General features: G+C 47.3%; 5 protein-coding genes across 6 annotated transcripts in view; 4 read left to right on the top strand and 1 right to left on the bottom strand.

Moving 5' to 3' along the window:
- Positions 1-25,308, top strand: part of LOC125428554 (zinc finger protein 420-like) — a 577,239-nt gene that overhangs the window by 4,066 nt on the left and 547,865 nt on the right. Inside the window, 4 exon segments of the mRNA XM_048488860.1 lie at positions 1,109-1,311; positions 1,348-1,572; positions 1,876-1,990; positions 2,828-2,898. Of these exon segments, the coding sequence (XP_048344817.1) occupies positions 1,129-1,311; positions 1,348-1,572; positions 1,876-1,990; positions 2,828-2,898 (594 nt within the window). The 5' untranslated portion in view covers positions 1,109-1,128.
- LOC125428839 (zinc finger and SCAN domain-containing protein 32-like) overlaps positions 1-25,308 on the top strand; it is a 665,212-nt gene that overhangs the window by 149,068 nt on the left and 490,836 nt on the right. The gene's annotated exons all lie outside the window — the stretch shown is intronic.
- TAP2 (transporter 2, ATP binding cassette subfamily B member) overlaps positions 1-25,308 on the bottom strand; it is a 1,062,867-nt gene that overhangs the window by 913,471 nt on the left and 124,088 nt on the right. The window lies entirely within an intron of this gene.
- LOC125428609 (oocyte zinc finger protein XlCOF6-like) lies at positions 3,199-13,382 on the top strand. Its single transcript, XM_048489022.1, is given in 5 exon segments — positions 3,199-3,241; positions 4,551-4,970; positions 5,171-6,799; positions 6,802-7,159; positions 11,645-13,382. Coding segments are annotated over 4 exon segments (2,286 nt in total). The 5' UTR covers positions 3,199-3,207; the 3' UTR covers positions 7,005-7,159; positions 11,645-13,382.
- Positions 15,183-24,512, top strand: LOC125428742 (zinc finger protein 501-like). Of its 2 annotated transcripts, none has more exons than XM_048489350.1 (2): positions 15,183-15,267; positions 22,805-24,512. In XM_048489350.1, the coding sequence occupies exon 2, from the start codon at positions 22,889-22,891 to the stop codon at positions 24,410-24,412; it is 1,524 nt and encodes a 507-aa protein (XP_048345307.1). In that variant the 5' UTR covers positions 15,183-15,267; positions 22,805-22,888; the 3' UTR covers positions 24,413-24,512. The 2 variants fall into 2 exon arrangements, with proteins under 2 accessions (XP_048345307.1, XP_048345306.1); XM_048489349.1 differs by having other exon boundaries at positions 15,184-15,267; positions 22,802-24,512.

Raw genomic sequence — 25,308 nt, 5'->3', positions numbered from 1 at the left:
TGGTAACTAAGGGGACGTTTCTGAAATTCCCGTGGGGGAAGTGGATGAGTAGACCTCTTCGCTGCCCTATCCAAATTTACCTTTGCGATAGTTGATCTTCCTCAGGAGTACTCATGGATTCTGCGGTGGAATCAAAATCAGAAGAAAACCTGTTTCTTTCCTTGTTGTCTTGCCATGTAACCCTCTTTTCTACAGACACAGCCATAGAAGGTGTTCATGAGGCATAACCTAACCCGGGGGTTAGCTAGCCCCTTGTCTATTCTGAACTTATCCTATATCCATGTAAAGAGTTTTTTGTTTGAGACATATCATTGTAATAGTAACATATCATTGCTGTAGTAAAAATGTCATTGTGAAGGTAGTAATACCTATGTGTTTGCTAAGCATTATTTAAGGAAACTGTGTTTCACAGGACTTGAGCCTTAAAGGTACAGAATATTCTTTTTGATAACATGTTCAGGTATGGCCTGGAGATCGCCTAGACCAGTGGTGGCGAACCTATGGCACTCCAGCTGTCCATGGACTACAATTCTCATCAGCCCCTGCCATCTGAACAGCTGGAGTGCCATAGGTTCGCCACCACGGGCCTAGACTCTTTGGGAGACGGATTCCATTCCTTCATACCCTGCCCTCCAAAGGCTCCGCCTCCTGAATTTCCAGGAGTTTGCCAAACTGGGATTCGCAACCTTATGCATTTGACAGTTTGTTGCCCACCCACCCCCCAGGTTCCATTCATCCCAGCAACCCTTGCGCCTAAGATTTACATTCGTTCGTTAGTTCGTTCGTTCGTTCATTTATTTACCCTACCTACAGCAACAAGAGACCCTGTGCCTGTGGGTGGACGTATCCCCTGACTCAGTAGCCTAAAAGACTGCCCCAAAGTAACATCTTTAAAGGCCCAGAGAAAGTTCAATATCCTAAAGGGCCAGACAGGCATATTTCAAACAGCTTGGTATGTCGTGCACTGAAATATCGCAAAGCACACTTTTGTTCGTATCCATCATGTGTCTTCATTTTCCTTCTGGCGTGTTGCTTTCTGCTCCCTGCTGGACGCCTCACAGAGAGAAACCTCTTTTCATAGTCAAGTAAAGTGAAGGCATCTTTTCAGTGTTGCAGGTGACCCAATTGATGAAGAAGGAGATGGAAGAGAAGGGCTCAAAAGGATCTGGACCTGGCAAGAGAGCTGGGAGTGGTGTTGCATTCTGGGAGGGAGCCGTGCCAGAGATTCAGGGTCAGGAGCCCCTGAACTCAGAAGTACTTTGCCGACGCTTCCGGGAGTTCTGCTACCGTGATGCTGATGGGCCCCGAGAGGTTTGCAGCCACCGTCATGCAGATGGGCCCCGAGAGGTTTGCAGCCAGCTCCATGGACTTTGCAACCTCTGGCTGAAGCCAGAGAGGAACTCCAAGAAGCAGATCCTGGACCTGGTGATCCTGGAGCGGTTTTTGACCATCCTGCCCCCAAAAATGCAGCGCTGGGTCAGAGGATGTGGGCCAGAGACCAGTTCCCAAGCGGTGGCCCTGGCCGAAGGTTTCCTCCTGAGTGAGGCAGAGGAGAAGAGGCAAGAAGAACGGGTGAGCGCTTTTATTTTCAGGTGTGCCCAGTTCAAGCAATGATATCTGACCTTCTCCTAAAGCTTCTCAACCCAGTATTTGTCCAGGTGTTTCATCCACCCGAATGAGAGGTTTTAATGACCTGCTTCAGCAGCCACTTCTAGGGAATATCTCATCCCTCCAGATAATTCCCTAAGGTTTAAAAAAAAACCCTTCTAGGCCTGCTGATAGAGAGGTGCAGAGTCTGGGTCTGGGGCAGGATCCCTTCCTTGGTATCGTCCATTCCATTCCATCCCTTACCTTTGTCCCTCACTGTTGTTTCAGAGGTGGGATCTATCCGTGAAAATGGAAACAAAATTTTCTCAGATGGAAGGAAGTCCATTGGAAGAAGGGAAGCCAGCTCAGGCCCAGGAGCGTACCCAAGATGACCTCTTGTGTGGTAAGGACATTATGCCAGGGATTGGAGCACCCAGTTGGACATTATGCCAGTTGGATTGGAGCACCCAGCTAATTTGATGTGTACAGAGTTCTGGCCAAAAAAAGGTTTCTTCATCCAACTTACGGTCCTCAGTGGTCAGTAGCTGGGATGCCTGTAAAAGGGGACTAGACACGTTCATGGAGGCAGTTCCTCCTCACATTGATTACAATGTTCATATCCCTCCTTTTTCCATTAGAGAGACTCAAGGTGGCTCAAAACCAAAAATAGACAAATCTCATCTGAGCTCTTCAGTCTTGGTACTAAACAAAACTCTAGTTAATGCAGCTCAGAAATTGCTAGGAAATTGCTAGGAAAAGTGGGGAAATGAGTTTTTTGCTAATACTTGTTAGGAAATCTGACAAGCTGCTGTAGGAAATAGATCACTGGATGAGGAATGCCAGGCTGTGCAGAGGGACTTGGAGTGGATGTGATGTTGAAGTTGCTTCTGGCTGAAAACCCAGATGTGACATTAGTGGATCAGTGAATACTAAGGATACTACTCATTGGTATTACTGTCAGCTTCCAGGTATGCTCAATTCAGGTCTGGTTTTTGGCCTGATGTGACAGCGAGGTTCCATGCCACACCATTTTGGCCTCCCTTTTTTCCTTCCACCATCCTGGACTCAAGGGCGTGTGCAAGGGCCCAGCTGGTGGGGAAATAGTATGTCTGGGCCTTTGGTCTGGTCCAGCAGAGATGCTATCACATTTTTCTGCTCTAGTGTTCACAAGGCAAGTTTCAAGTATCACAATAGGAAGTGGAGGCTAATACTCTTTCTTCCACATTTCCCCCTCTTCCAGGCAGTGAAGAGGCATTGTTGATCCGCTCTCTTTGTGGAGGGATGGAAACCATTGCTGCAGCTCCAGTCCAGGTAGGGCAGATGAGCAGGGGACAGCATGCCCCCCCCCTTTTCTCAGGCAGGCGTTCCTCCTGCAGTTGGTGCTGAGGGGCGCAGGCAAGAGACTCCAAACGCCACTCCTTGTACACATGCTGAGACCTCCATCCTGCACCTCTGAGAATGTTCCTTTCCAGCATACTATCTCTGACTGACTTGACCCCTCATGAGGGAATCTGCTTTTTCTTTCAGTCTCTGATTTGCTTTGAGGAGGTGGCCGTGTATTTCACGGAGGCAGAGTGGGCATTGCTGGATCCAGACCAAAGAGCTCTTTATGAGGACGTCATGCTGGAGAACTATGGGAGCGTAGCCTCTTTGGGTAAGGAAATCTCCTAGGTGCCAGAGGTACCTGTGTCAAAATCAAAATTTTGAAAAGCAGTAGTAGGCCTGTTCTGCTACTTGCTCCCTTGTGGAGACCTTCAGGTGGTGGGGTGGCAATGAAAACAATATTCAGCATAGCCAAGTAGAATGACCCAAAGCACCTCGTTTTGCAGACGGTGTCCCAGCCTGAGGCTAGTGCGGGACTTTTTAAATTATTATCATCAATCAATCAATCAATTAATTATTAATTTTCCTATACCGCCCAAATCGCGAAGGGCTCTGAGTGGTGACTGAGAGGAAGACTCTGGAAGGGAGCAGATCCTAATTTCATTAGACCATTAGACCTCCAGCTGGGATAACAGTGATCCCCTCTGATTGTTATCTGGAAAGCCAGTGTGGTATAGTGTTTGAGAGTAGCTGACTCAGATCTGGAGAAGAAGTCTGATTCCTGACTCCTCCACATGAAGCCTTCTGGCTGACCTTGGACCTGTCACAGTTCACTCAGAACTCTCTCAACCCCACTCACCTGACAAGGTTTCTGTTGTGGGGAGACGAAGGGAAGGAATTTGTAAGCCTCTTTGAGACTCCTTAAAGCTAGAGAATAAGTGGAGTCTTCTTTTTACACTGGTTTGGATCTTGACCAGAGTTTCATTCTTCCTGGGGGAAAAAATCCTCTTCCTTGGATTTCTTTCTTCATATAAGAACCATCATTTTCTCTGTGTGTGTGCCGAAGGAGACAAGAATCTAATAGAAACTAAGGTGGAGACAGACTTAACATTTGAATAAAGGTGAGACATTTGCTCTAGCGCAGTGGTGGCGAACCTATGGCCCTCCAGATGTTCATGGACTACAATTCCCATCAATCACAGTTCTCTCAGAACTCTCTCAGCCCCAACTACCTCATAAGATGCCTTTAACACAAAGGGATTGTGATTTGTAAGCTGATTTGAGGTTCTTTCGGATAGAGAAAAGTTGGGTATAAAAGCCTTGTCTTTTTCTTCTTCTGTTTAATCATCAATAGCAGAGACTCAAAAGATCTTCATGACAAGTCAAATGTGAATGGTGGCGGAAGGATGCTTTGCCACTTTCCCCCCTGAAAGTGCATAGAGATAGGGGGTTTGAAGAGGGATAGGCTGGATATAAAAACTGCTGACTTGGTGGGCCTGGCTGGGAATAAGGTGTAACCACCAGCTCAGTTGAGGGGAAAGAAGGTCTGGCATAGCAAATGGTCACCCATTAAAGAGCTGTGCTTGATGTGCAGCTTGGCTTCTTGCCTAAGTGCTGACTGACCTCTTTCTTTCCTCCAGCAGCAGACATAGAGGAGACAGCTGGGGGATTTCAGCAGTTCTCTGTGGAAAAATCCAAGGATGAAAACTCCAAAGGAAACTTCGGGAATGGAGATGGACCACAGAGACAGGAGAGAAGCCATGCAGACAACAGAAGGGATAAGCCCATTCTGTCCCATGGGGGAGACTTCCGTGAAATCCCAGTCAAAGAAGAAACATCAAGCAAAAGAAGAAGGCACAAAGACCTCCATTCTAACCAGAGAATCCACTCCAGGGAAAATGAAAATGAAAGTTTTGCATTTGGAAAGACCTTCTGTGAGAACATCAGTCTTATTTCCAAGGAACAAATTCTCTCAACAGAGGAACCATATGATTGCATGAAGGGTGGAAGGACCTTCAGCCGGGAATCAGCTCTTGCTTCACATCAAAGAATTCTCTCAGGTAGGAGCTGTATAAATTGTGAGACTGTGAACCAAGCCTTTCTGATGCAGAGGGCTTTGATATCCCTTTTAAGCATCTATTAATGTACCTTTCAGTGCATAGTGGGAAAAAGTAAGTGAAATATTTTCATGTGGATGGAATTTTGAGGGAAGATCAGACCACCTTGTTGGGTACTAACAGGATCCCTCTTTTTATTCCAGCAGGGGACAAGCAGTGGAAAGAGGGGAGTGCGGAACTGCATCAGCTATTGCCAGCAAAAGGGAAGGATGAAGATTGGGAAGGCAGCATTAGGAATCAAGGCAGACCAAAGCGGCAGAAAGAAAGTCACATAGTCGAGATGAGAAATAAACCCATTCTTCGCCAAGGACAGAATTTCTGTGAATTGAGCCACATGGTGGAGGAAGCATATAAGTGCTTGGAGTGTGGAACAACATTCAAAGATCAAAACCAATATGAGATCCATTTTCAAATACACAGTGGAAAGAAAAGCCATCAATGCTTGGATTGCAGAAAGACTTTCCTTTGCAGAGAAGATCTCCTTAGGCATAAGAGAACACATAAAAGAGAGAAACATTATAGCTTCTCAGACTGTGGCAAGGACTTCTCACAAAAATTAGAAGTTTTTCAACGCCAAATAACACATTCAGGAGAGAAACCATTAATTTGCTTGGAGAGGGGAAGGACCTCTGGTAGAAGAGAGAGTAATGTAAATCTTCCAAAGCATGGTATAATGAGTGCACTTGAATGCTTTCAGTGCAGGAAGTTCTTCAGCTATAGATCTCAGCTGCTTGCGCACGAAAGAACTCACACAGGAGAAAAATGTTTTGAATGCTCAGACTGTGGAAAAAGGTTCAATCAGCGTGTCAATCTTCAAAGGCATCAAAGAACTCACACAAAGGAGAAACCTTTTGAATGCTCAGACTGTGGAAAGAGATTCAGTCAGAGTGGCAATCTTCAACTGCATCAAAGAACTCACACAGGAGAGAGACCATTTGAATGCTTTGAGTGTGGAAAGAGATTCAGTTGCAGTGGCACACTTCTAAAGCATCAAAGAATTCACACAAAGGAAAGACCTTTTGCATGCTCAGACTGTGAAAAAAGGTTCAGTCATCATGGCAATCTTCTAAGGCATCAAAGAACTCACACAAAGGAGAGACCTTTTGAGTGTTCAGAGTGTGGAAAGGAATTCAGTCAGAGTGGTCATCTTAAAGAGCACCAAAGAACTCACACAAAGGAGAGACCTTTTGAATGCTCAGAATGTGGAAATAGATTCAGTCATCGTTACACACTTAAAAAGCATAAAATAACTCACACGAAGGAGAAACCTTTTGAATGTTCAGAGTGTGGAAAGAGATTCAGTCAGAGCAGTCATCTTAAAGAGCACCAAAAAACTCACACAAAGGAGAGACCTTTTGAATGCTCAGAATGTGGAAAGAGATTCCGTAAAAATAGTACACTTCAACATCATCAAAAATCTCACACGAAGGAGAGACCTTTTGCATGCTCAGAGTGTGGAAAGACATTCAGTCAAAATATCACTCTTCAACAGCATCAAAGAACTCACACAAAGGAGAGGCCTTTTGAATGCTCAGAGTGTGGAAAGAGATTCATTTGGAGTAGCCGTCTTCAAAAGCATCAAAGAACTCACACAAAGGAGAGACCTTTTAAATGCTCAGAGTGTGGAAAGACATTCAGTCAAAATATCACTCTTCAACAGCATCAAAGAACACACACAAAGGAGAGACCTTTTGAATGCTCAGAGTGTGGAAAGAGATTCATTTGGAGTAGCCGTCTTCAAAGGCATCAAAGAACTCACACAAAGGAGAGACCTTTAAATGCTCAGAGTGTGGAAAGACATTCAGTCAAAATATCACTCTTCAACAGCATCAAAGAACTCACACAAAGGAGAGACCTTTTGAATGCTTAGAGTGTGGAAAGAGATTCAGTTGTAGTGGAACAGTTCAAAGACATCAAAGAACTCACACCAAAAGTGTCCTTTTGAATGCTCAAAGTATGGAAGGACATACTGTCTGAATTCTACTCTTCAACAGCATCAAAGACTCCAGACAAGGACATTTTTTGAATGCTCAGAGCATGGAAGGAGATTCAGAGTCACTATCATCAATGGCATCAATGAGCTGACACAAGGGATTGTCGAAGGCTTTCAAGGCCGGATTCAACTGGTTGTGGTGGGTTTTCTGGGCTGTGTGGCCATGGCCTGGTAGACACAGTGTCTAGACACAGTGTGCAATAGACTTCTCTCTGTGATACACCTCTGAAGATGCCAGCCACAGATGCAGGTGAAATGTTAGGAACAAGAACTACCAGACTGTGACCACACAGCCTGGAAAACCCACCAGAACCAATCACACAAGGGAGTCCTTTTTAGTTCTGAGTGTGTGGAATGAGATTTACAACCCTATTCAGAGGGTAGCCGAATTTGCCCATAGGAACATCACACTGCTGTTCCTGGAGATTTGCCCTCCCTGGGACAGTTATCAAACAGAGGAATTATTTTGCCAACATGAGGCCTCTGCCACCTTGCCCTGGTGCTGGACATGATGTCAGAGACTCAATTGCCACCAGCATAGCAGGGGAAGCCTAGGGCCGTGATGGCGAACCTATAGCACTCCAGATGTTCATGGACTAAAATTCCCATCATCCCCTGCCAGCATGGCCAATTGGCTGATGGGAATTGTAGTCCATGAACATCTGGAGCACCATAGGTTCGCCACCACTGGCCTAGGGGGCATAGCTAAGGGAGGAGCTGACATTGGTTGACTTTCTCCTGGCCATTCACCACCTTATGCTGGCAGTCAGGGATCCCAACTTATGTACCTCAGCTGGCGGCATAAAGGCCAGGTGGGGCAAAGGGGCTTCTCAGCATTGAGGAGGCTTTTCCAGCCTCTGCACACCACAGAGAAGCCTCTTTGGGGGAGCGGCTGGGCATTTTTTTAGCACTGCAACCAGGCAAGTCAGCTTCTGGATGGGGCTATCCATCAGAATGCCAGCCAGCTAGGAAAGCTGTAGGCCCATTAAATGACAAAGGAACAAAAGGTGTGCTAAAGGATGACAGGGAGATTGCAGAGAAGCTGAATGAATTCTTTGCATCTGTCTTCACCCAAGAGGAGGTGAGGAAAATTCCTGCACCTGAACCAAGCTTCTTAGGAGGCAAATCCGAGGAACTAGCAAAGATAGTTGTAGACAAGGAAGAAGTCCTGGCAGCATTTGATAAACTAAATGCTACCAAATCCCCTGGCCCAGATTGCATTTACCCAAGAGTTCTTAAAGAGCTCAAGCATGAAATTGCTGATCTTCTCACTTTAATATGCAACTTATCCCTGAAATCAGCCTCCATTCCTGAAGACTGGAAGATGGCCAATGTCACACTGATCTTTAAGAAAGGATCTAGGGGGGACCCAGGAAATTACAGGCCAGTCAGTTTGACATCTGTTCCTGGCAAATTAGTAGAATCTATCATTAAAGATAAAATTATAGAACATGTAGAAAAGCAAGACCTGCTGAGGAAGAGTCAGCATGACTTTTGCAGAGGCAAGTCTTGCCTTACAAACTTACTAGAGTGTAAACAGGCATGTGGATAAGGGGAACTAGTGGACATTGTCTACTTGGATTTCCAAAAGGCTTTTGACAAAGTTCCTCACCAGAGACTATTGAGAAAACTCAGCAATCAAGGAATAAGAGGGGAAGTCCTCCTATGGGTTAAAAACTGGTTGAGCAACAGGAAGCAAAGGGTGGGTGTAAATGGGAAATTCTCACATTGGAGAGATGTAGGGAGTGGTGCCCCCCAAGGATCCATTTTGGGACCAGTGCTCTTTAACCTATTCATAAATGACCTGGAAGTAGGGGTGGGTAGCGTGGTGGCCAAGTTTGCAGATGATACCAAATTAGGTAGGGTGGTGAGAACTGCAAAGGATTGTGAAAAGCTCTAAGCGGACCTTTCTAAATTAGGTGAGTGGGCTAAGAAATGGCAAATGCAGTTCAATGCAGCAAAATGTAAAGTGATGCACATAGGGGCAAAAAATCCAAACTTCACATACACGCTACAGGGGTCAGTGCTATCAGTCACAGACCAGGAAAGGGATTTGGGCATCTTAGTTGATAGTTCCATGGGAATGTCAACTCAATGCATGTCTGCTATGAAACAGGCAAACTCTATGCTGGGGATAATTAGGAAGAGGGGGGATATGATTGAAGTCTATAAAATTATGCATGGGGTAGAAATGTTGACAGAGAGAAATTTTTGTCTCTTTCTCACAATATTAAAACCAGGGGGCGTACATTGAAAATGCTGAGGGGAAGAATTAGGACTAATAAAAGGAAACATTTCTTCACGCAATGTGTGACTGGTGTTTGGAATATGTTGCCACAGGAGGTGGTGATGGCCACTAACCTGGATAGCTTTAAAAGGGGCTTGGATAGATTTATGGAGGAGAAGTCAATCTTTGGCTACCAATCGTGATCCTCATTGATCTGAGGTTGCAAATGCCTTAGCAGACCAGGTGCTCAGGAGCAAAAGCAGCAGCAGCAGCAGAAGGCCATTGCTTTCACATCCTGCATGTGAGCTCCCAAAGGCACCTGGTGGGCCACTGCAAGTAGCAAAGTGCTGGACTAGATGGACTCTGGTCTGATCCAGCAGGCTTGTTCTTATGTTCTTATTTCTTCACACAACGCGTGATTGGTGTTTGGAATATGCTGCCACAGGAGGAGGTGATGATGGCTGCTAACCTGGGTAGCTTTAAAAGGGGCTTGGATAGATTTATGGAGGAGAAGTCAATCTATGGCTACCAATCTTGATCCTCCTTGATCTGAGATTGCAAATGCCTTAGCAGACCAGGTGCTCGGGAGCAACAGCAGCAGCAGAAGGCCATTGCTTTCACATCCTGCATGTGGGCTCCCAAAGGCACCTAGTGGGCCACTGCGAGTAGCAGAGTGCTGGACTAGATGGACTCTGGTCTGATCCAGCAGGCTTTTTCTTATGTTCTTATGACCTTTGTGGTCTTTTCCAATTCTATGATTCTATTATTCTTGCCGCTGGTCCTTCAGACATTATATTGACTGGACTGACTGGCTGTAGATCTTCAGGGAAAGACTTTTCTAAGTTGAGGGTGGCCTTTCCTAGCACTTCCTTCCACAGGATCCTTGCTTGGAGATCCCAGAGACTGAATCTGGAATCCTTGGCCAATTCTTGACCCCTGAGCCATAGGGTCGCCCCTCTCTTGACCTCATGGCCCAAGTGTTTGTGGTGCTGTGGGCAAACTAAGGCCCATACAAGTCAGAAAAAGAAATGAGGATTCAAGAGCTAATTTCTATTTACTTATTACTCATTTTTAATAGAAATGTTTTAGTCTCCCTTAGCAGCTGTATATTGACTGTGATCCACTGCACAGTAGCTCTTTGAAATTATCTGTTTTCAGCTGTTAAATTTTTTTCTAATCAGTGCTTTAAACAGCTGTACTCCAGGTGCAAATCTCTTTCTTACAAATCAACTACTTTGGGGGAAGCTATAAAAGCCCTGCAAAGATAATTATTGTATATTAGACCCCACCTGTTTTCCATTCCCATAGCTTTTTGTTCTCGCAATATGGTTTTGGGACAGGGTGTGTTATAAAAGTGTTAGAGGTTTTTAACAATGTTTGTTCAGTTTCCAACTGCAAGATGAGAACAGATGATAAAAGGCGTTTGTTCAGAATTTATGGGATGGAAAGACCAAAGACTAGAGTATTTATAACAGGCAGGGGGTGGGGTCTTTCTTTACGCTCCTTGCAGGCTAACCCCCAAAGTAGAGTTTGGCCCCATTTTTCTCCTAGAACGGTAACTGTTTTCAGTACAGTTGATCCAGCTGCTAGATTTTCCTCTGCTGCTGCTTCTAGAGTATTATTCTCCCAAAGTACACGATAGGCTTAAGAAGATCTCTTAATTTGCAGATTGGCTGAAGGTTTGTGATGCTGAGGAGTGGGTCTACCCCACCCGCTGAGTCTGACCTGTCTCTCTCTTCAGCCACCACTTTCCCTAAAAAGATTGAAGGGATGGACTTTATTGGTGGGATCCTGGCATGGTTTCCAAATCCTTCACGGATCCCTAAATCTTCAGCGTTAATAGTGGGAGCTGGATTTAAACCATCCCTGAACGGACCCAACATCCCCCGGCTTTTGAGGGTCTCTCAGCTCCATTTCCACCAGCCTCCAAATCAGACCGTCTCTTGGGTTGGGTTCTGGGAAGCTGAAATGGGAGAGGCAGGCAAGGCAGCCTTTCCTGGGGCCAGAGAGAAGGCGAGGCTAGGAGGGGGCAGGTATGTTTCCCCAGATGTTTCCCCAGATGTTTATGGCCTCCAGCCATCCCTTCCGTGTCTCCCATCTGGTTCATCTAGTCCAGGGGTCTGCAACCTGCGGCTCTCCAGATGTTTGTGAACTACAATTCCCATCAGCCCCTGTCAGCTTGGCCAATTGGCCATGCTGGCAGGGAGGCAGTCAGTATGGTCATCTGGAGAACACAGGAACCACGAACCTCTGATCTAGTCCTACCCCTTTCCCTCCCCAAGGAAATGCAAAGCCCGTTTTGCAAAGGGGGCTGAGCTGGGGGGGGGGGTTGTTTTGCACCCCCACTGGAGGGGCGATGCTTTCGGGGTCCCGCCTGCCCCACTTTCTGTTTCACAGAAAGGGAAGCCAGAGAGGCAGAAGTCCTAGAGAGGCCGGCAAGGGAGCTGGCGTGGAGTCTGCAGAGGAAAAAGCTGCCTTTGTGGTTTCGGCTCCAGGAGCTCCTCGTCTGCGTTGGCAAGTGAGTCCGTGTGTGTGTGTGTGTGAGTGTGTGTGAGAGAGATCCTGCTCCAGAAGAGCTGCCCCACTGGAAAGCGGGGGGGTGGGTGCTCCCTCCCTTGGCGCCCCTCTTTCCCCCCTCCTCCCTCTCTACACAGGGCTGGTGGGGGATGAGATGCAGCCCTTTCTCTGCATTGTGGAGGGGCCAGAGAAGGGGACTGAAATGTGGGGGCTTGATCTACTAGGCAAGCCCCAAAGAAACGGGGAGCAAAGAATGTAAAAAGGAGCCCCCTCCCCCCAAGTTCACCCCCACTTTTTGTGCCAGAATAAAGAGCCTCTTTGTGCCAAAGAAGCCCCCCCCCCAAAAGAAGCCCCCCCCCCAAAGAAGAGTCAGGGACATAATTAGGAAATGGATGTCCCAGCCAGTGTAGACTGTTGAGGGGGGCAATGGGTCAAGGCTGAGGAGGGGCAGGAGATTTGGGGGAGGCACCCCCCCCCTTTGGCCCCCTCTGCTCCTTGGCAGCCTGGGCCCAGCAGGGCTTTCCGTCCTCCCACATCAGGATCCCAAACAGTGCAACCATCTCCTTTGCTCTTTGGGAAACAATCCTCTATCCTCCTCCTCCCTTTTGAAGTCCTGGTTCTCTAAGTTGGAGGCTACTTTTCTGCTCCCCTGGGTGTGTGGAGGGGAAGGGTGGGGGCTCCAGACTCCCCAAGATTATGAACCAGAAGTTGTAGGATCCCTTCAGGGTCAGCAGTGCTGGGTGCTGGATGGAAGAAAAGGGTAAAGGCCCCCATCTCCCATACCCAGGAGACATCAGTCCCTGACTTCATTCTTACAGATAAAGACAGCGGGCACAGCCTTTCTCCTTGCAGTGCTACCTTTCTATGTGTGAGGAGGTTTCCATGATACAAGAAAACCTTATTAGTTGCAAAGTTCTGGACTGGAATCTCCCATTTGCCCCCTCGAGCCAGACTGTTCAGTTTTTAGCTCTTAAGTTGTGGTTATGGACATGATATGTAATCTGATAGTAAACCTGGAGTGATCCAATGAAAAAATAGGAAGGATCCATACTTTTTAACTTTTCCAAGGAACCGAACAGGCATATCTAAAACACCGTGGTATCTAATTTAGACAGCTGACATTACGAACCACAAGAGTCAGATTTGTTCTAATTCTCTTTTGTTCTCCTTTTGACATGTTGCTGTCTGTCTCCATGTGCCCCTCACCTCCCACCCAGGGAAAAGCCTCTCTTCATAACCAATGAGTAAAGGCATATTTTCAGTGTTGAAGGCGACCTAATTGGAAGGGAAGGAGATGGAAGAGCAGCACCCAGAAGGACCAGGGCCTGGCAAGTCAGCAAGGAAAGACCCCCAGCCCATCCATGCTGGGAGTGGTGTTGCATCCTGGGGGAGAGCTGTGCCAGAGATCTGGGATCAGGAGCCCCTGAACCCAGAAGTACTTTGCCAACGCTTCTGGCAGTTCCGCTACTGTGAGGACGACGGGGCTCGTGAGGTTTGCAGCCATCTCCATGGACTTTGCAACCGCTGGCTGAGGCCGGAGAGGCATTCCAAGAAGCAGATCCTGGACCGGGTGATCCTGGAGCAGTTCCTGACCCTCCTGCCCCAGGAAATGCAGAGCTGGGTCAGAGGATGTGGGCCGGAGACCAGTTCCGAAGCAGTGGCCCTGGCCGAAGGTTTCCTCCTGAGTCAGGCTGAGGAGAAGAGGCAGGCAGAACAGGTGAGCGCTTTTCTTTCCAGGTCGGTCCAATTCAAGCAACAGTGTCTGATATTCTAAAATATCACTGCCTGATATTTCTCCAAGGGATAATCATTTGAATGGGAGGGTTTAACATCCTACTTCAGTAGCCACTTCTACAGGATTTCTCATCCATCCAGATAATTTCCCAGGGTTGGGGGGAAAAACCCTTCTAGGTCTGCTGATTGAGAGGGCAGAGTCTGGGAGTGGGGCAGGATCCATTCCTTGGTGTCCTCCATTCCATCTCTTACTCATCTCTCTTGTTGGTATTTTAGATGTGGGATCCATCCGTGAAGATGGAAGCAAAGTTCTCTGAGATGGAAAGAGCTCTGTTGGAGGAAGGACAGCAAGACCAGGTGCGCATCCAAGATGCCAGCTCACCTGGTAAGGACTCACTATGCTTGGTTGAGAGCGGGGCACACAGTACTTTGATCGGTAGTGAGTTCGAGTCAGGGAAAAAATGAAATGGGTCTTGACTCAACTTATGGCACCCAGTAGTCAATAGTTCGGATGCCTGTAAAAAGGGATTCGACAAATTCTTGGAGCCATTTCCTCACATTGATTACAATATTCATACACCTCCTTTTTCCATTAGAGGGACTCAATGTGACTCAAAAGAAAAAGCCAACAAATCTCATCTGAGCTCTCTTCAATCTTTTGGCTAAATAATGCCTCCATGTTCTAGTCACCACGTCTCTGAAAACCAGTTGCTATGGGGCCAGGAACAGTGGGCAAATGTGTTTTGTCTTCATGCTTGTTGGAAGATCTGATAGGCCACTGTAGGAAACAAGATGCAGGATGAGTGATGCCGGGCTGTTGAGGGGGACTTGGCGTAGAGAGGATGTCAGTTTGAAGTTGCCTCTGGCCAAAAACCCAGGTGTGACTTTAGTGGATCACTAGATGCTGTGGACACTCATTGATATTACCGTCAGTTTCCAGATGCACTCAGTTCAGGTCTGGTTTTTTGGCCTGATGTGACGGAGAGGTGCCATGCCGCATCACTTGGGCCTCCTTTTTTCCCCACCCACCTGGACTCAAAGGCGTGTGAAAGTCCTCAGGTGGTGGAAACGTTGCAGGGCATTTGGTCTGAACCAGCTGAGATGCTGTTGCATTTTTCAGCGTTTGTGTACACAGGATAAGTTTCAAGTATCACGGAAGTCTGAAATGTGTCAGTGGCCATTGTAGCCCCACCGGGCTCATGGGTACATTTTGCTTCTCTTCCATCACTTCCTGTGCTTACTAGAAAGGGTTGCAGTTCTTTTTGAGTGTACGTGGGACAAACCTTCACAGCCCGGATTCATGCAAGCAAACAGAATAGGTAGTGGAGGCTCAAACTCTTTCTTCCACTTTTCTTTCCCTTGCAGGCAGTGAAGAGACAGTGTTGATCCGTTCTCTTTGCAGAGGTTTGGAAACAGCTGCTGGACCTCCAGTTCAGGTAGGGGAGATGAACAGGGGAAGACCTGGGTCCTTTCTCAGGGGGGCTTTTCTCCTGTAGTTCGTGCTGAGGGGCCCAGAGAAGAGAAGAACCACACTTCTTATACACTCCTTATACAGATGAACTCTCCATCCCAGAACATCCCCTTTAGTGTACTGCCTCTGCCTGACACGACCTCTGAGGCAGGAATCTGCTTTTTCTTTCAGTCACTTGTTTCCTTTGAGGAGGTGGCCGTGTATTTCACTGAGGCAGAGTGGGCATTGCTGGATCCAGTCCAAAGAGCTCTCTATGAGGACGTCATGCTGGAGAACTACGAGAGCGTGGTCTCTCTGGGTAAGGAATTTTTATTGGTGCCTTTGGGAGGATGCATGAATCAAAATCTTGAACAAATATGTTGTGTCGAATCCTGCCCTGCTGTTTGCTCCCTTTTGGGAGCCTCAAGGTAGCAGGGTGGCAGTAAAGATGATATTCAGCTGGCCCTGCTGCAACATTGTGGTGTCCATCACCCAAACCAGAAAGGGAAACCCTCAGGAAGAATCTGAAAGGGCCACATCCTAATTTCTCAGTTGCCAACTGTGGAGAAATGGCTCCTTCCCCCCCGCCTTCCGTTTCCTTTTTCTTTCATCCTCTCCTTCTCCAACCAGGTACCAGAGATTTGGAGGACTTAGAAATCCCAGAGATACATCAGGAAATGCTACCTGACCTAGGGGGAAATGATATCTTGACCCAGCCTGACCTGGTCAAAGGAGGGTGGGGTCTGGGATCTGATAAATTGAGGGAAGAGAGTCTCTTGGCTCTCAGGTCTCTCTGGAGGGGAGCAGAGCTCTGGCCTGAACTGGGAAGGCGGCTGCCATTTTCTGGACCATGTGCTCAGCCAGGTAATGTGAGCTCTTTGCCAATGCTTAACATTTCACGGCTTTAAGGACCTACCCTGCTTTCTACCATCTTTGTAGGTATGTATTTACGAGTGATAGGAAAAGAAGGATTTAGCGTTTTGCTATCTCCTTTTATTTTGTAACCCTTGCTAAAATCTGGTGTGTGCTAAAAAACATATGGCAATCATTTTCCTTGTAATAAATACTTTTAAACCTTAGCTGTGGAGGAAAGTTCTCTGTACCACTTATGCCCTACTGTCTTGGACCGCTATGTAACCAGGAGGTAAGAAGCCAGGCAGCTTTTCCTCCAGGATCTCCAGTCTACCCTGTGGAACCCAGGAGAGGAACCAAGGAAACTGAGGCGAGGGGCCTCGTGCAGTTGGAAAGGAAGCTGGGGAATCCTGATCTTCCCAGCCAGGCAGTCCCTCAAATGATCAATTGAAGGTGGCAGCATACCCAAAGAGAAAGTTAGCCCTCCCCAGGAAAGTGGGTAACTCCACCAGGGGTGTGCAGGAAGTCATGAAATAGGGCCTGCCAACCCAGCAAGCCCCGTTTACCATACAATTTGGTAGTAGCGGTGGGATGAGAACAAGCAGAACTGGTGATTTGGCTAAACAGGGAGGCAGGTGGGCAGCGCGCACACAGAGAGCAGCGAGTTTTGTTTTCGGGTCAGCTGGAGTAGGGTCAGAACAGTTTAGCTAGGATGGAGCTAGAAGGAGCATGTGAAATTCTAAAATGACAAGCAACAGCTTCAGGAGGAATGCCAGAAGCAAGAATATATCCTGTGAGAACAAGTCTGTATAGATGAGGCAGAGGCTCTCCTGCTAAATGAAGTTGATAGCAGGGTGCAGCTTCAGCTCTCACTACCCAAACAAACCCCAGCCCAAAGGATGCAGTCGGATCAGGAGTTAGAACTGGAAAAGTTGAGGCTGGAGACAGAGAAAGAGATAGAACTCCAGAGGCTGAGAATCCAGGAGGGGCAGCAAAGAGGTGCAAAGACAGAAGACAGAGAAAGCCACTTGGGGAGGCGAGTGGGAGGAAAAGATGCTGGAGAGAAAGGAGAAGATGCAGCAGGAACAGAGGAAGCATGACTACTCGAGATATTGCGTCTGCAGGAAAGAAAGCAGCAGGAAAATAAATGTGTTACCCCAAGACTTTGCACCATGGGGAGGAGGACCCTCCATATATCTTTTCAAATTTTGAAAGAGCAGCTATGCAGTGAGGGAATTGCAGAGGCCCAGTACATGTCTACCTCTGGCAGCATTCTTACTGGGAGCTGGCTGCCCATCTATCCATAGCATGCCAATGGTGGATGGGAAGTAACTTTAAAGGTTTTAAAAGCTACTGTGCTTAAAAGGTTCAAGCTGGGGGCTGACCACTTTCGAAAGCAATTTAGGGTCTTATCCCTCCAGAAGTACCAAAGCGTATTCTGAATATGTGGTGAAATGAGTGAGATGGGGAGGAGATGGGTGGGAAGAAGCCAAAGCAGGACTTTGAATCATTGGCTTCAGTTACTGGTGCTAAGACCAACTCTATTCAAACTCCCCAAGGAGCTGAAATGTCTGGTAAAAGGACAAGAGGCCCAAAATGCTACTAGAGGCCTCAGGGAATTCTTGGGATGAAGTTGGTGCTGAACAGGGAGGGTTGGACTGGAGGACTTCCCAGTTGGGAAGGGGAAAGGAAAAAAAAGGTTCCAGAGGGTGGGAAGAGCAGAGTCTCAACAAAGCGGGGAAGGGCTGCTGCTCCGGCAGAGGTTAAGAAAGCCCCAGATTGGCTAGTGGAACCGGCCTCCAGGTTAGGAAATGCTTTTATCTGTGAGGAGCACCACGTGCATTTCTGACGTGCCCACAGTTGCAAATAAAGACCTCCAAACCGCCTCCAAAGCACCAACCAACCCAAAAGGTAAGGAGGGTGGCTGTGGTGAACCATGAGTGCCTCTTTACCACAATGGAGCCTGCAGAAGCCTGGGGTGACTATGTGGAGCCAGTGCGACTGTGAGGACCAGCTGGTTCTGGGATATGCTGACACAGGTTCCTCTGTTACCTAGTGCAGAGCTGATCTGGTGTCAGAGTCATTATTATGCCCAACACATCATTTCAAATCCAGAGTTGGTGGGAGCCCTGACTGTTCCTGTGGCACGGATGCCTGTGGAATGGGGAGAGGGTTGAGGTGGGCCTCCTTGAGGAAATACAGAGGGGGAGTTCCCATGAAGGACCAGCCCTACCCTGTGTTGATTGGCGGGACCTTCTGGGAGGCCGATACTCAGTAAATGTGAGTAACCACTTGTAGCCAGACCCTGAGTGGGTGGGGGAAAAGTCTCTAGGGAGACCAGGACTCCACCTGCTAGGGGAGGTTGGGACTAGGTACTGCAGGGGAAGGGAGGGCCCAAGATAGCAGGAAGGGGAGGAGCAAACCCATCTCCAGAAACTGAGGGTGGGGTGCCACAAAAAGCAGTGAGGAGAGGGGGCAGTTCTCCCCGACAGCTGGAGAGCTGTGGATCTCTGGCAAGGAAAGAGTATCTGTCTTGCTCTGGTGGTGTGCAGACTGGGGGGAGACAGAGTAACAGTGCAGGGGCAGTTCCCCAGGTGCAGCAGGCTGAGAGTTTGAGGAGGCAGAACTAGAGAGCTGAGGATAGCTTTTGGCTCAGAGGAGCAGATAGCGAATGTCTGGAGTGCATAGAAGGGTTTCTGAAAAGAGGTTCAGTGTGATCCTAGTCTGGAACACCTTAATGAGAGTGGCTATAGATCAAGAGGTGGAAATTCTACGAGGCCCTGTGGGAGCAAGTTGTCTGGAAGCAGGAAGGTTGTATAGACTTTGGTTTACATACAGGGCAGGCAGGTAACGGGGATGCCATCAGGCAGCTGGTAGTGCCAAAAGGAAGTATAGGAGGAGACTTATGGAATTGGCACATGACATACATGTGCAGGGCATCAGGGGTATCAACAAGTTAGACAAGGAGGCTTTTTTGTTGAACTACTGCTGGCCTAAGTTGGCACAGGATGTGAGGGCATATTGTAACTCCTGTCTACATCTGTCAGAGAGTGGGCAGAGTGGAGTGCAAGGCAAAGGCACCTTTACAGCCCCTCCTATCATGGGAGAGGCATTCCAGAGGGTAGGCATTGACATAGTTGGGCCTTTCAGAGCCTACAGAGAGGGAAGAGGTTCATTCCTAACTTTGGTGGACCATGCAACTAGGTACCTGAGGCAGTACCACTGGCATCCCACGGATGCATGGCAGTGTGAGCTCTAGTCAAGGTCTTTTGTCAGTTAGGTTTTCCTACAGAGATCTTGACAGACAGGAAGCAATTTCCTGTAGGAGTTGATGGAATGCCTGTGGAAGTGTTGTGGGGTGAAACACCTTAAGACTACAACACCACCCCATCGGAGAATGGACTCACAGAGATTTAATGGGACCCTGAAAGGGATGCACGAGGACATATGTTGATTCTCACAGGACTGGGATGAGAAGTTGCCACAGTTGTTGTTTGCCTACAGGAGGTTCCACAAAGAGTCTACTGGTTTCTCCCCTTTTTGAACTCATGTTTGGGAGAAGGGTCAGAGGAGCGCTAGATCTGAGTAAAAAAAAGGAAAGGTGGAGGAAGATTCCTAAAAGGCAAAAGAAGTCAGTGTTGATTATGTTCTGGCCATTCAGAGAGCGGCTTAAAAGATATGATGAGTGTTGTTTGGAGGCCTAGCCAAGGCCCAAAGCCACACAAGAGCAGTTGGTATGATGAAGACAGCAAGGGTCACCGTGCTTTGAGGTTAGGGGACAAAGTGATGGTTTTTGCCTCTTAAACTCAGACAAGCTGAAGGCATGGGAAGGACATGTATGGTGTGGATAGGCTAGATGATGTTACTTATGCAGTGTTTGGAAGGTCTGGGGAAAAAAGACCAAGGTTGTACATGTTAATATGCGAGAAGCCACTTATCTTGAGAGGAGGATGGTGTTGAGATGGCCCAGGAGAGAGGAGGAGGCGAGGAACAGATGACACCTTGAAAATTGGATGTTTTGGCCCACTTCTCTGAACCTGCTCAGTGGGAGGAGCTAGGTGTGGCCTGCAGGTGTACGGTAATAGACAAAGAATCCTGTCCAGTGTTGCACAGGTTTGAGGATGTTTTTTAGGAAAGAACCAGGGAGGGACAACCTTGGCTAAGCATGGAATAGATACGAAGGGGACCCATGGACCTATCACAGTGCCTTACGGGTGTGGGCGAGTGCTGGCAGATGTCAGGAGGAGGAGGTAGAGAAATGGTGGGACTGGGGTGATCAGCCCTCACTAAGCCCATGAAGTGACCCCTGTTGTCTAGTGGCCAACCAGATGGTTGATTAGGTTTTGTGTGTGGACTACAGGAAGCTCAATAGTATCCACCAAACCAGGCAGCTTACCTATGCCTCGAATAGATACTCTGCTGGATATGCTTGGATCTGCCGGGGGTATCCACTGTAAGATCTTTGCAAAGGGATACTGGCAGATGGAATTAGAGCCAGCCAGAGCTAGAATCTGCCTTTATTACCCCAGATGGACTGTGTGAGTTCACAGTTCTCCCCTTTGGCCTCAGAAATGTACCATGTCGTTCCAGAAGACTGAGTGAGAATAACTTGCTGAATATGGCATGTCTGAGTTTGCAGTGGCTTACATTGATGACATAGCCATCTTTAGCAGAGACGTTCACACCTAAGAACATTTAGCCAGGTGCTGGAATTGCCATTCAGGGGCAGATCTCACCATCAAAATTGAATAAATGCCAATTTGGGATGTCGAGGAGGTGGTTTGTTGGGACACAGGTGGGGAGTGGGAATATCCCCTTACTGTGGGACAAGGTAGAGGCAATCCGAAGTGGAAGGCCCCAAGGACAAAAAAAAAGGCAGATACGAACCTGGGCATGGCAAATTATTACCCGGCGGTTTGTCCCAGATTTGAGCGATAGCAGACCCCCTCTCCTCCCTCACCAAGAAACCCTCCCCAGATTAAGGTGGTTTGGACCCCAGCCTGTCAGGCGGCTTTGAGCAGTTGGAAACAAAGCGTTAGTGTCCTACCATGCTCAAAGCTCCACGGTTTGACAAGCGGTTCTTTGTTACGCTGATGCCTCAGACTCTGGGATCGGGGCACGAACACAATGCACAGAGTGGGGAGGGCACCAGACATCCAATTGCATATCTCAGCAGGAAACTGTTCTCGGAGAAAAACTTGTCTTCAGTGCAAAAAAAAAGGAATGTTTTGCAGCAATTGTATGGGCACTGTGGACAAACTGCGACCTTACTTGTGGGGGCAAGAATTTACCCTCTTGACAGACCATTCATCCCTCCAATGGCTGCAGACCATGAAGGGCACTCAAACACTAAGCTGCAGAGGTGGTCATGTGGAGGATTCAGAAATTCAACATGAAGATTGAACACATTGCTGGGCGTAACAATGGTGGCAGATTTCCTGTCAGGAAGGACATGGACTCATAAGCGAATGTGTATGTATCCTAATGTTGTATAACACGGTAAACGTTGCTTGGATTAAGCTGCAGAAGCCCTTCTGTAAAGGGTGCTCCTCGGCACTGAATCTTAGGAGAATGTGGAGAAATGGCTCCTTCCCCGCTGCGTTTCCTTTGCTTTCATCCTCTCCTTCTCCAACCAGGTACCAGAGATTTGGAGGACTTAGAAATCCCAGAGATACATCAGGGAAATGCCCTGACCTAGGAAATGATATCTTGTGGCAGGCCTGGTCCAAAGGAGGGTGGGAGGTCTGGGATCCTGATAAATTGAGGGAAGGCAGAGGTCTCTTGGCTCAGGTCTCTCACAGGAGGAGCAGAGCTCTGGCCTGAGCACAGGAAGGCTGGCTGCCATTTTCTGGACCATGTCTCAGCCAGGTAATGTGAGCTCTTTGCCAATATGGCAACATTTTCAGCTTTTAGGACCTACCCTGCTTTCTACCATCTTTAGCCAGGGTATGCTTATTAGTGATAGGAAAAGAAGGATTTGCGTTTATCTCCTTTTATTTTGTAACCCACTTGCTAAATCTGGTGTAGTACTAAAACATGGCAATCATTTTCCCTTATATGTAATGCACAAAACCTTAGCTGTGGAGGAAGAAGTTCTCTGGCCACCACTTATACCCTACTGTCTTGGACCTTCTATGCCAACCAGGAGGTAGAGAAGCTGAGCAGCTTTTTCCTCCAGGATCTCCAGTCTACCCTGTGGAACTGGGAGGGAACCAAGGAAACTAGAGGCAGGGACGCCTCGTGCAGTTGGAAAGGAAGCTGGGGAATCCTGATCTTCCCCAGCAGGCAGTCCTCAAATGATCAGGTGGTGGCAGCATACCCAAAGAGAAAGTTAGCCCTCCCCAGGAAAAGTCGGTAACTCCTGGGGGTGTGCAGAGTGTGAAATAGGGCCTGCCAGCCAAAGCAAGCCCGTTTCGCCACACCAACCATTAGAATACACCTGTCCTCCAACTGTGATTACAGCGATTCCCTCTGTCTGTGATCTGGAGAGCCAGTGTGGTGTACTGTCTCATAGTGGCAGACTGATTCCTGACTCCTCCAAATTAAGCCAGCTAGGTGACCTTAGACCACTCAAGGAGATGGCTCCCTTTAGCCTATCCTAGCATCCCAAGAGATGTAGTGTCCAGTTTGTTAGGGGAGAGGGAAGAGAGCCTATGATTTGTTAGCCATTTTTAGGCCCTTCAGTTTAGAGAATAGCTTTGCCTTCTTTTGTTTGATCGTCAATGGCAGAAACTTAAAACAACTGCATGACAAGTCAAATGTGAACAGTAGGAGAACGATTCTTTGTCACTTTTCCCCCTTAAAGTCCATACATGGAGTTTGGGGAAAAGAGATACAGAACATAAAAACTGATGGAAAGTCTGACTGGAGATAAGGTGTGATCAGCAGCTGAGTTTAAGGGAAGAAAGTCTTGATACAGGAAATGGCCACTCATTAATGAGCAGTGACTGATAGGTGACTTGGCTGCTGAGATGCTGACTGGACCTCTTTCTTTCCTACAGCAGCACACCAAGAGGAGACAGCTGGGGAACTCAAGGAATTTTTTGTGAAAAAAGCCAAGGATGAAGATTCCAAAGGAAAGTTAAACAATGGAGATGAACCACAGAGGCAGAAGGGAAGCCCTGCAGACAAGAGAAGGGATAAGTCTATTCCGTCCCAAGGTGAAAGCTTCTGTGAAATTCCAGTCAACCAAAGGAATGTCAACCAAAGGAAGACAGAACGAAGGCCTTCGTGCTAATCAGAGAATCTGTTCCAGGGAGAACAAAAAAGAAAGTATGCCCTTTGAAAAGACCTTATGTAAGAACATTAGTCCTATTTCTGAGCAAAAAAATCCCTTCAGAGAGAAACCATATTTTTGTGTGAAGTGTGGAAAGAATTTCAGTCAGAAATTAGCCTTTTCTTCCCATCAAAGAATTCACTCAGGTGAGCAGGTGTTTAAATCGTTAGATTGCAAACCAAACCTTGATAAACTAATTTCTTGCCAACAGCAAAATTTCCATAAACAAATCCACACAGTGGATGAAGCGCATAAGTGCTTGGAATGTGGGATGAACTTCTCAGATCAAAGCCAATATGAGATCTATTTGGAAATGCACAGTGGGAAGAAGACCCATCAGTGCTTGGAATGTGGCAAGATTTTCCTTTGCAGAGTAGAGTTCTTTGAACATCAAAGAACACTTAACGGAGAGAAACCTTATAGCTGCTTAGACAATGACAAGAGCTTCTCAGAAAAATCAGGCCTTTTTCAATACCGAGGGACTCATTCAGGAGAGAATCCGTTAATCTTCTTAGAAAAGGGAATGACCTTTTCTGATAGAAAAATGGATAACATACACATTCCAAATCACAGCATAATGCAGGCACATAAATGCTTTTGGTGCCTAAAGTTCTTCAGCAACAGATCAATGCTCCTTGTCCACCAAAGAACCCACACAGGAGACAAACCTTTTGAATGCTTAGAGTGTGGAAAGAGATTCGGTCAGAGTAGCAGTCTTCAACAGCATCAAAGAACTCACACAAAGGAGAGACCTTTTGAATGCTTAGAGTGTGGAAAGAGATTCAGTCAGAGTAGCAATCTTCAACAGCATCAAAGAACTCACACAAAGGAGAGACCTTTTGAATGCTTAGAGTGTGGAAAGAGATTCAGTCAGAGTAGCAATCTTCAACAGCATCAAAGAACTCACACAAAGGAGAGGCCATATGAATGCCTAGAGTGTGGAAAGAGATTCGGTCAGAGTAGCAATCTTCAACAGCATCAAAGAACTCACACAAAGGAGAGGCCATATAAATGCCTAGAGTGTGGTAAGAGATTCCGTCAGAGCAGCAATCTTCAACAGCATCAAAGAACTCACAGAGGGGAGAGACCTTTTGAATGCTCAGAGTATGGAAAGAGATTTAGACAGATTGGTGCTCTTAAAAAGCATCAAAGAACTCACACAAAGGAGAGATCCTTTGAATGCTCTGAGTGTGGAAAGAGATTCAGTCAGAGTAGCAATCTTCAAAGGCATCATAGAAGTCACACAAATGAGAGACTGTTCAAATGCTCCAAGTGTGGAAAGAGGTTCAGACAGATTGGTGCTCTTAAAAAGCATCAGAGAACTCACACAAAGTAGAGACCTTTTGAATGCTCAAGTCGTGGAAAGAGATTCAATCAGAAAACATGTCTTCACCACCATCAAAGAACCCACACAAAGGTGAGACCCTTTGAGTGCTCAGAGTGTGGAAAGAGATTCAATCGGAGTAGCAATCTTCAACAGCATCAAAGAACTCACACAAAGGAGAGACCTTTTGAGTGCTCATTTTAAGGCCCCTGTTCCCTGTCAGATGAGTCAACCCAGCTCATCTTTATTACAGTGGTAGAACTTCACTCGTGTTTTGACACACACCCCCTCAACTCCAAGACTCATATGCAATGATATCTTTTCTACTTGCAATATTACCAATGCAATATACAAGACCATTTCCAGTTAATGAGCAATCACATCTGAACCCTCAAAGCATCCACACCTTTGATCAGCTCAAGCTGACACAGTGCTTTTGGTCAAGAACAAGAATTGATCCATCTCTATCTTGGAATGTCAGTTTTATATCCCTCTCTTTCCACTGGATTTTGAGGCAGTAACTCCACATTGCCCAGTCAAATCCAATTTCATTTCTTGAATCTATCATGATTATGGGTAAGTCCATGTCCCATGCCAAACTAATGGACATTTTCCCAAATAAGGGGAGCCCAGATCTGTGGAGGGTGTGCCAGGTTCCCACCATTTCTTGGAGAGCTCCAGGGGTGCAGCAAGGGGATACTGTACTCAGGGCAAACGCATGCCCTGTGCCCCTGCCGCAGTGCTGCCTGCCCCGGAACACCCCCACCATGCCTCCTCCATGGCCCAGCCACACCTTCGCCACTGCTCCATCTGGGTTGTCGCCCCGTTCCGTTGTCGCTGCACCATTGGAGAGCTCTGCAACTGATTTTCAGAGTCCTCTCTGTCTCTCTGATTGGATTTTTGCTACA

The sequence above is a fragment of the Sphaerodactylus townsendi genome, linkage group LG03 (assembly GCF_021028975.2).
Source record: "Sphaerodactylus townsendi isolate TG3544 linkage group LG03, MPM_Stown_v2.3, whole genome shotgun sequence".
NCBI classification, from domain to species: Eukaryota; Metazoa; Chordata; class Lepidosauria; order Squamata; family Sphaerodactylidae; genus Sphaerodactylus; species Sphaerodactylus townsendi.
This window is presented reverse-complemented; position numbering and strand designations above follow the sequence as displayed.

What these genes read in the sequence shown, in the direction of transcription:
- LOC125428742 (XM_048489350.1), top strand. Translation starts at nt 22,889, where the DNA reads ATGGAGATGAACCACAGAGGCAGAAGGGAAGCCCTGCAGACAAGAGAA.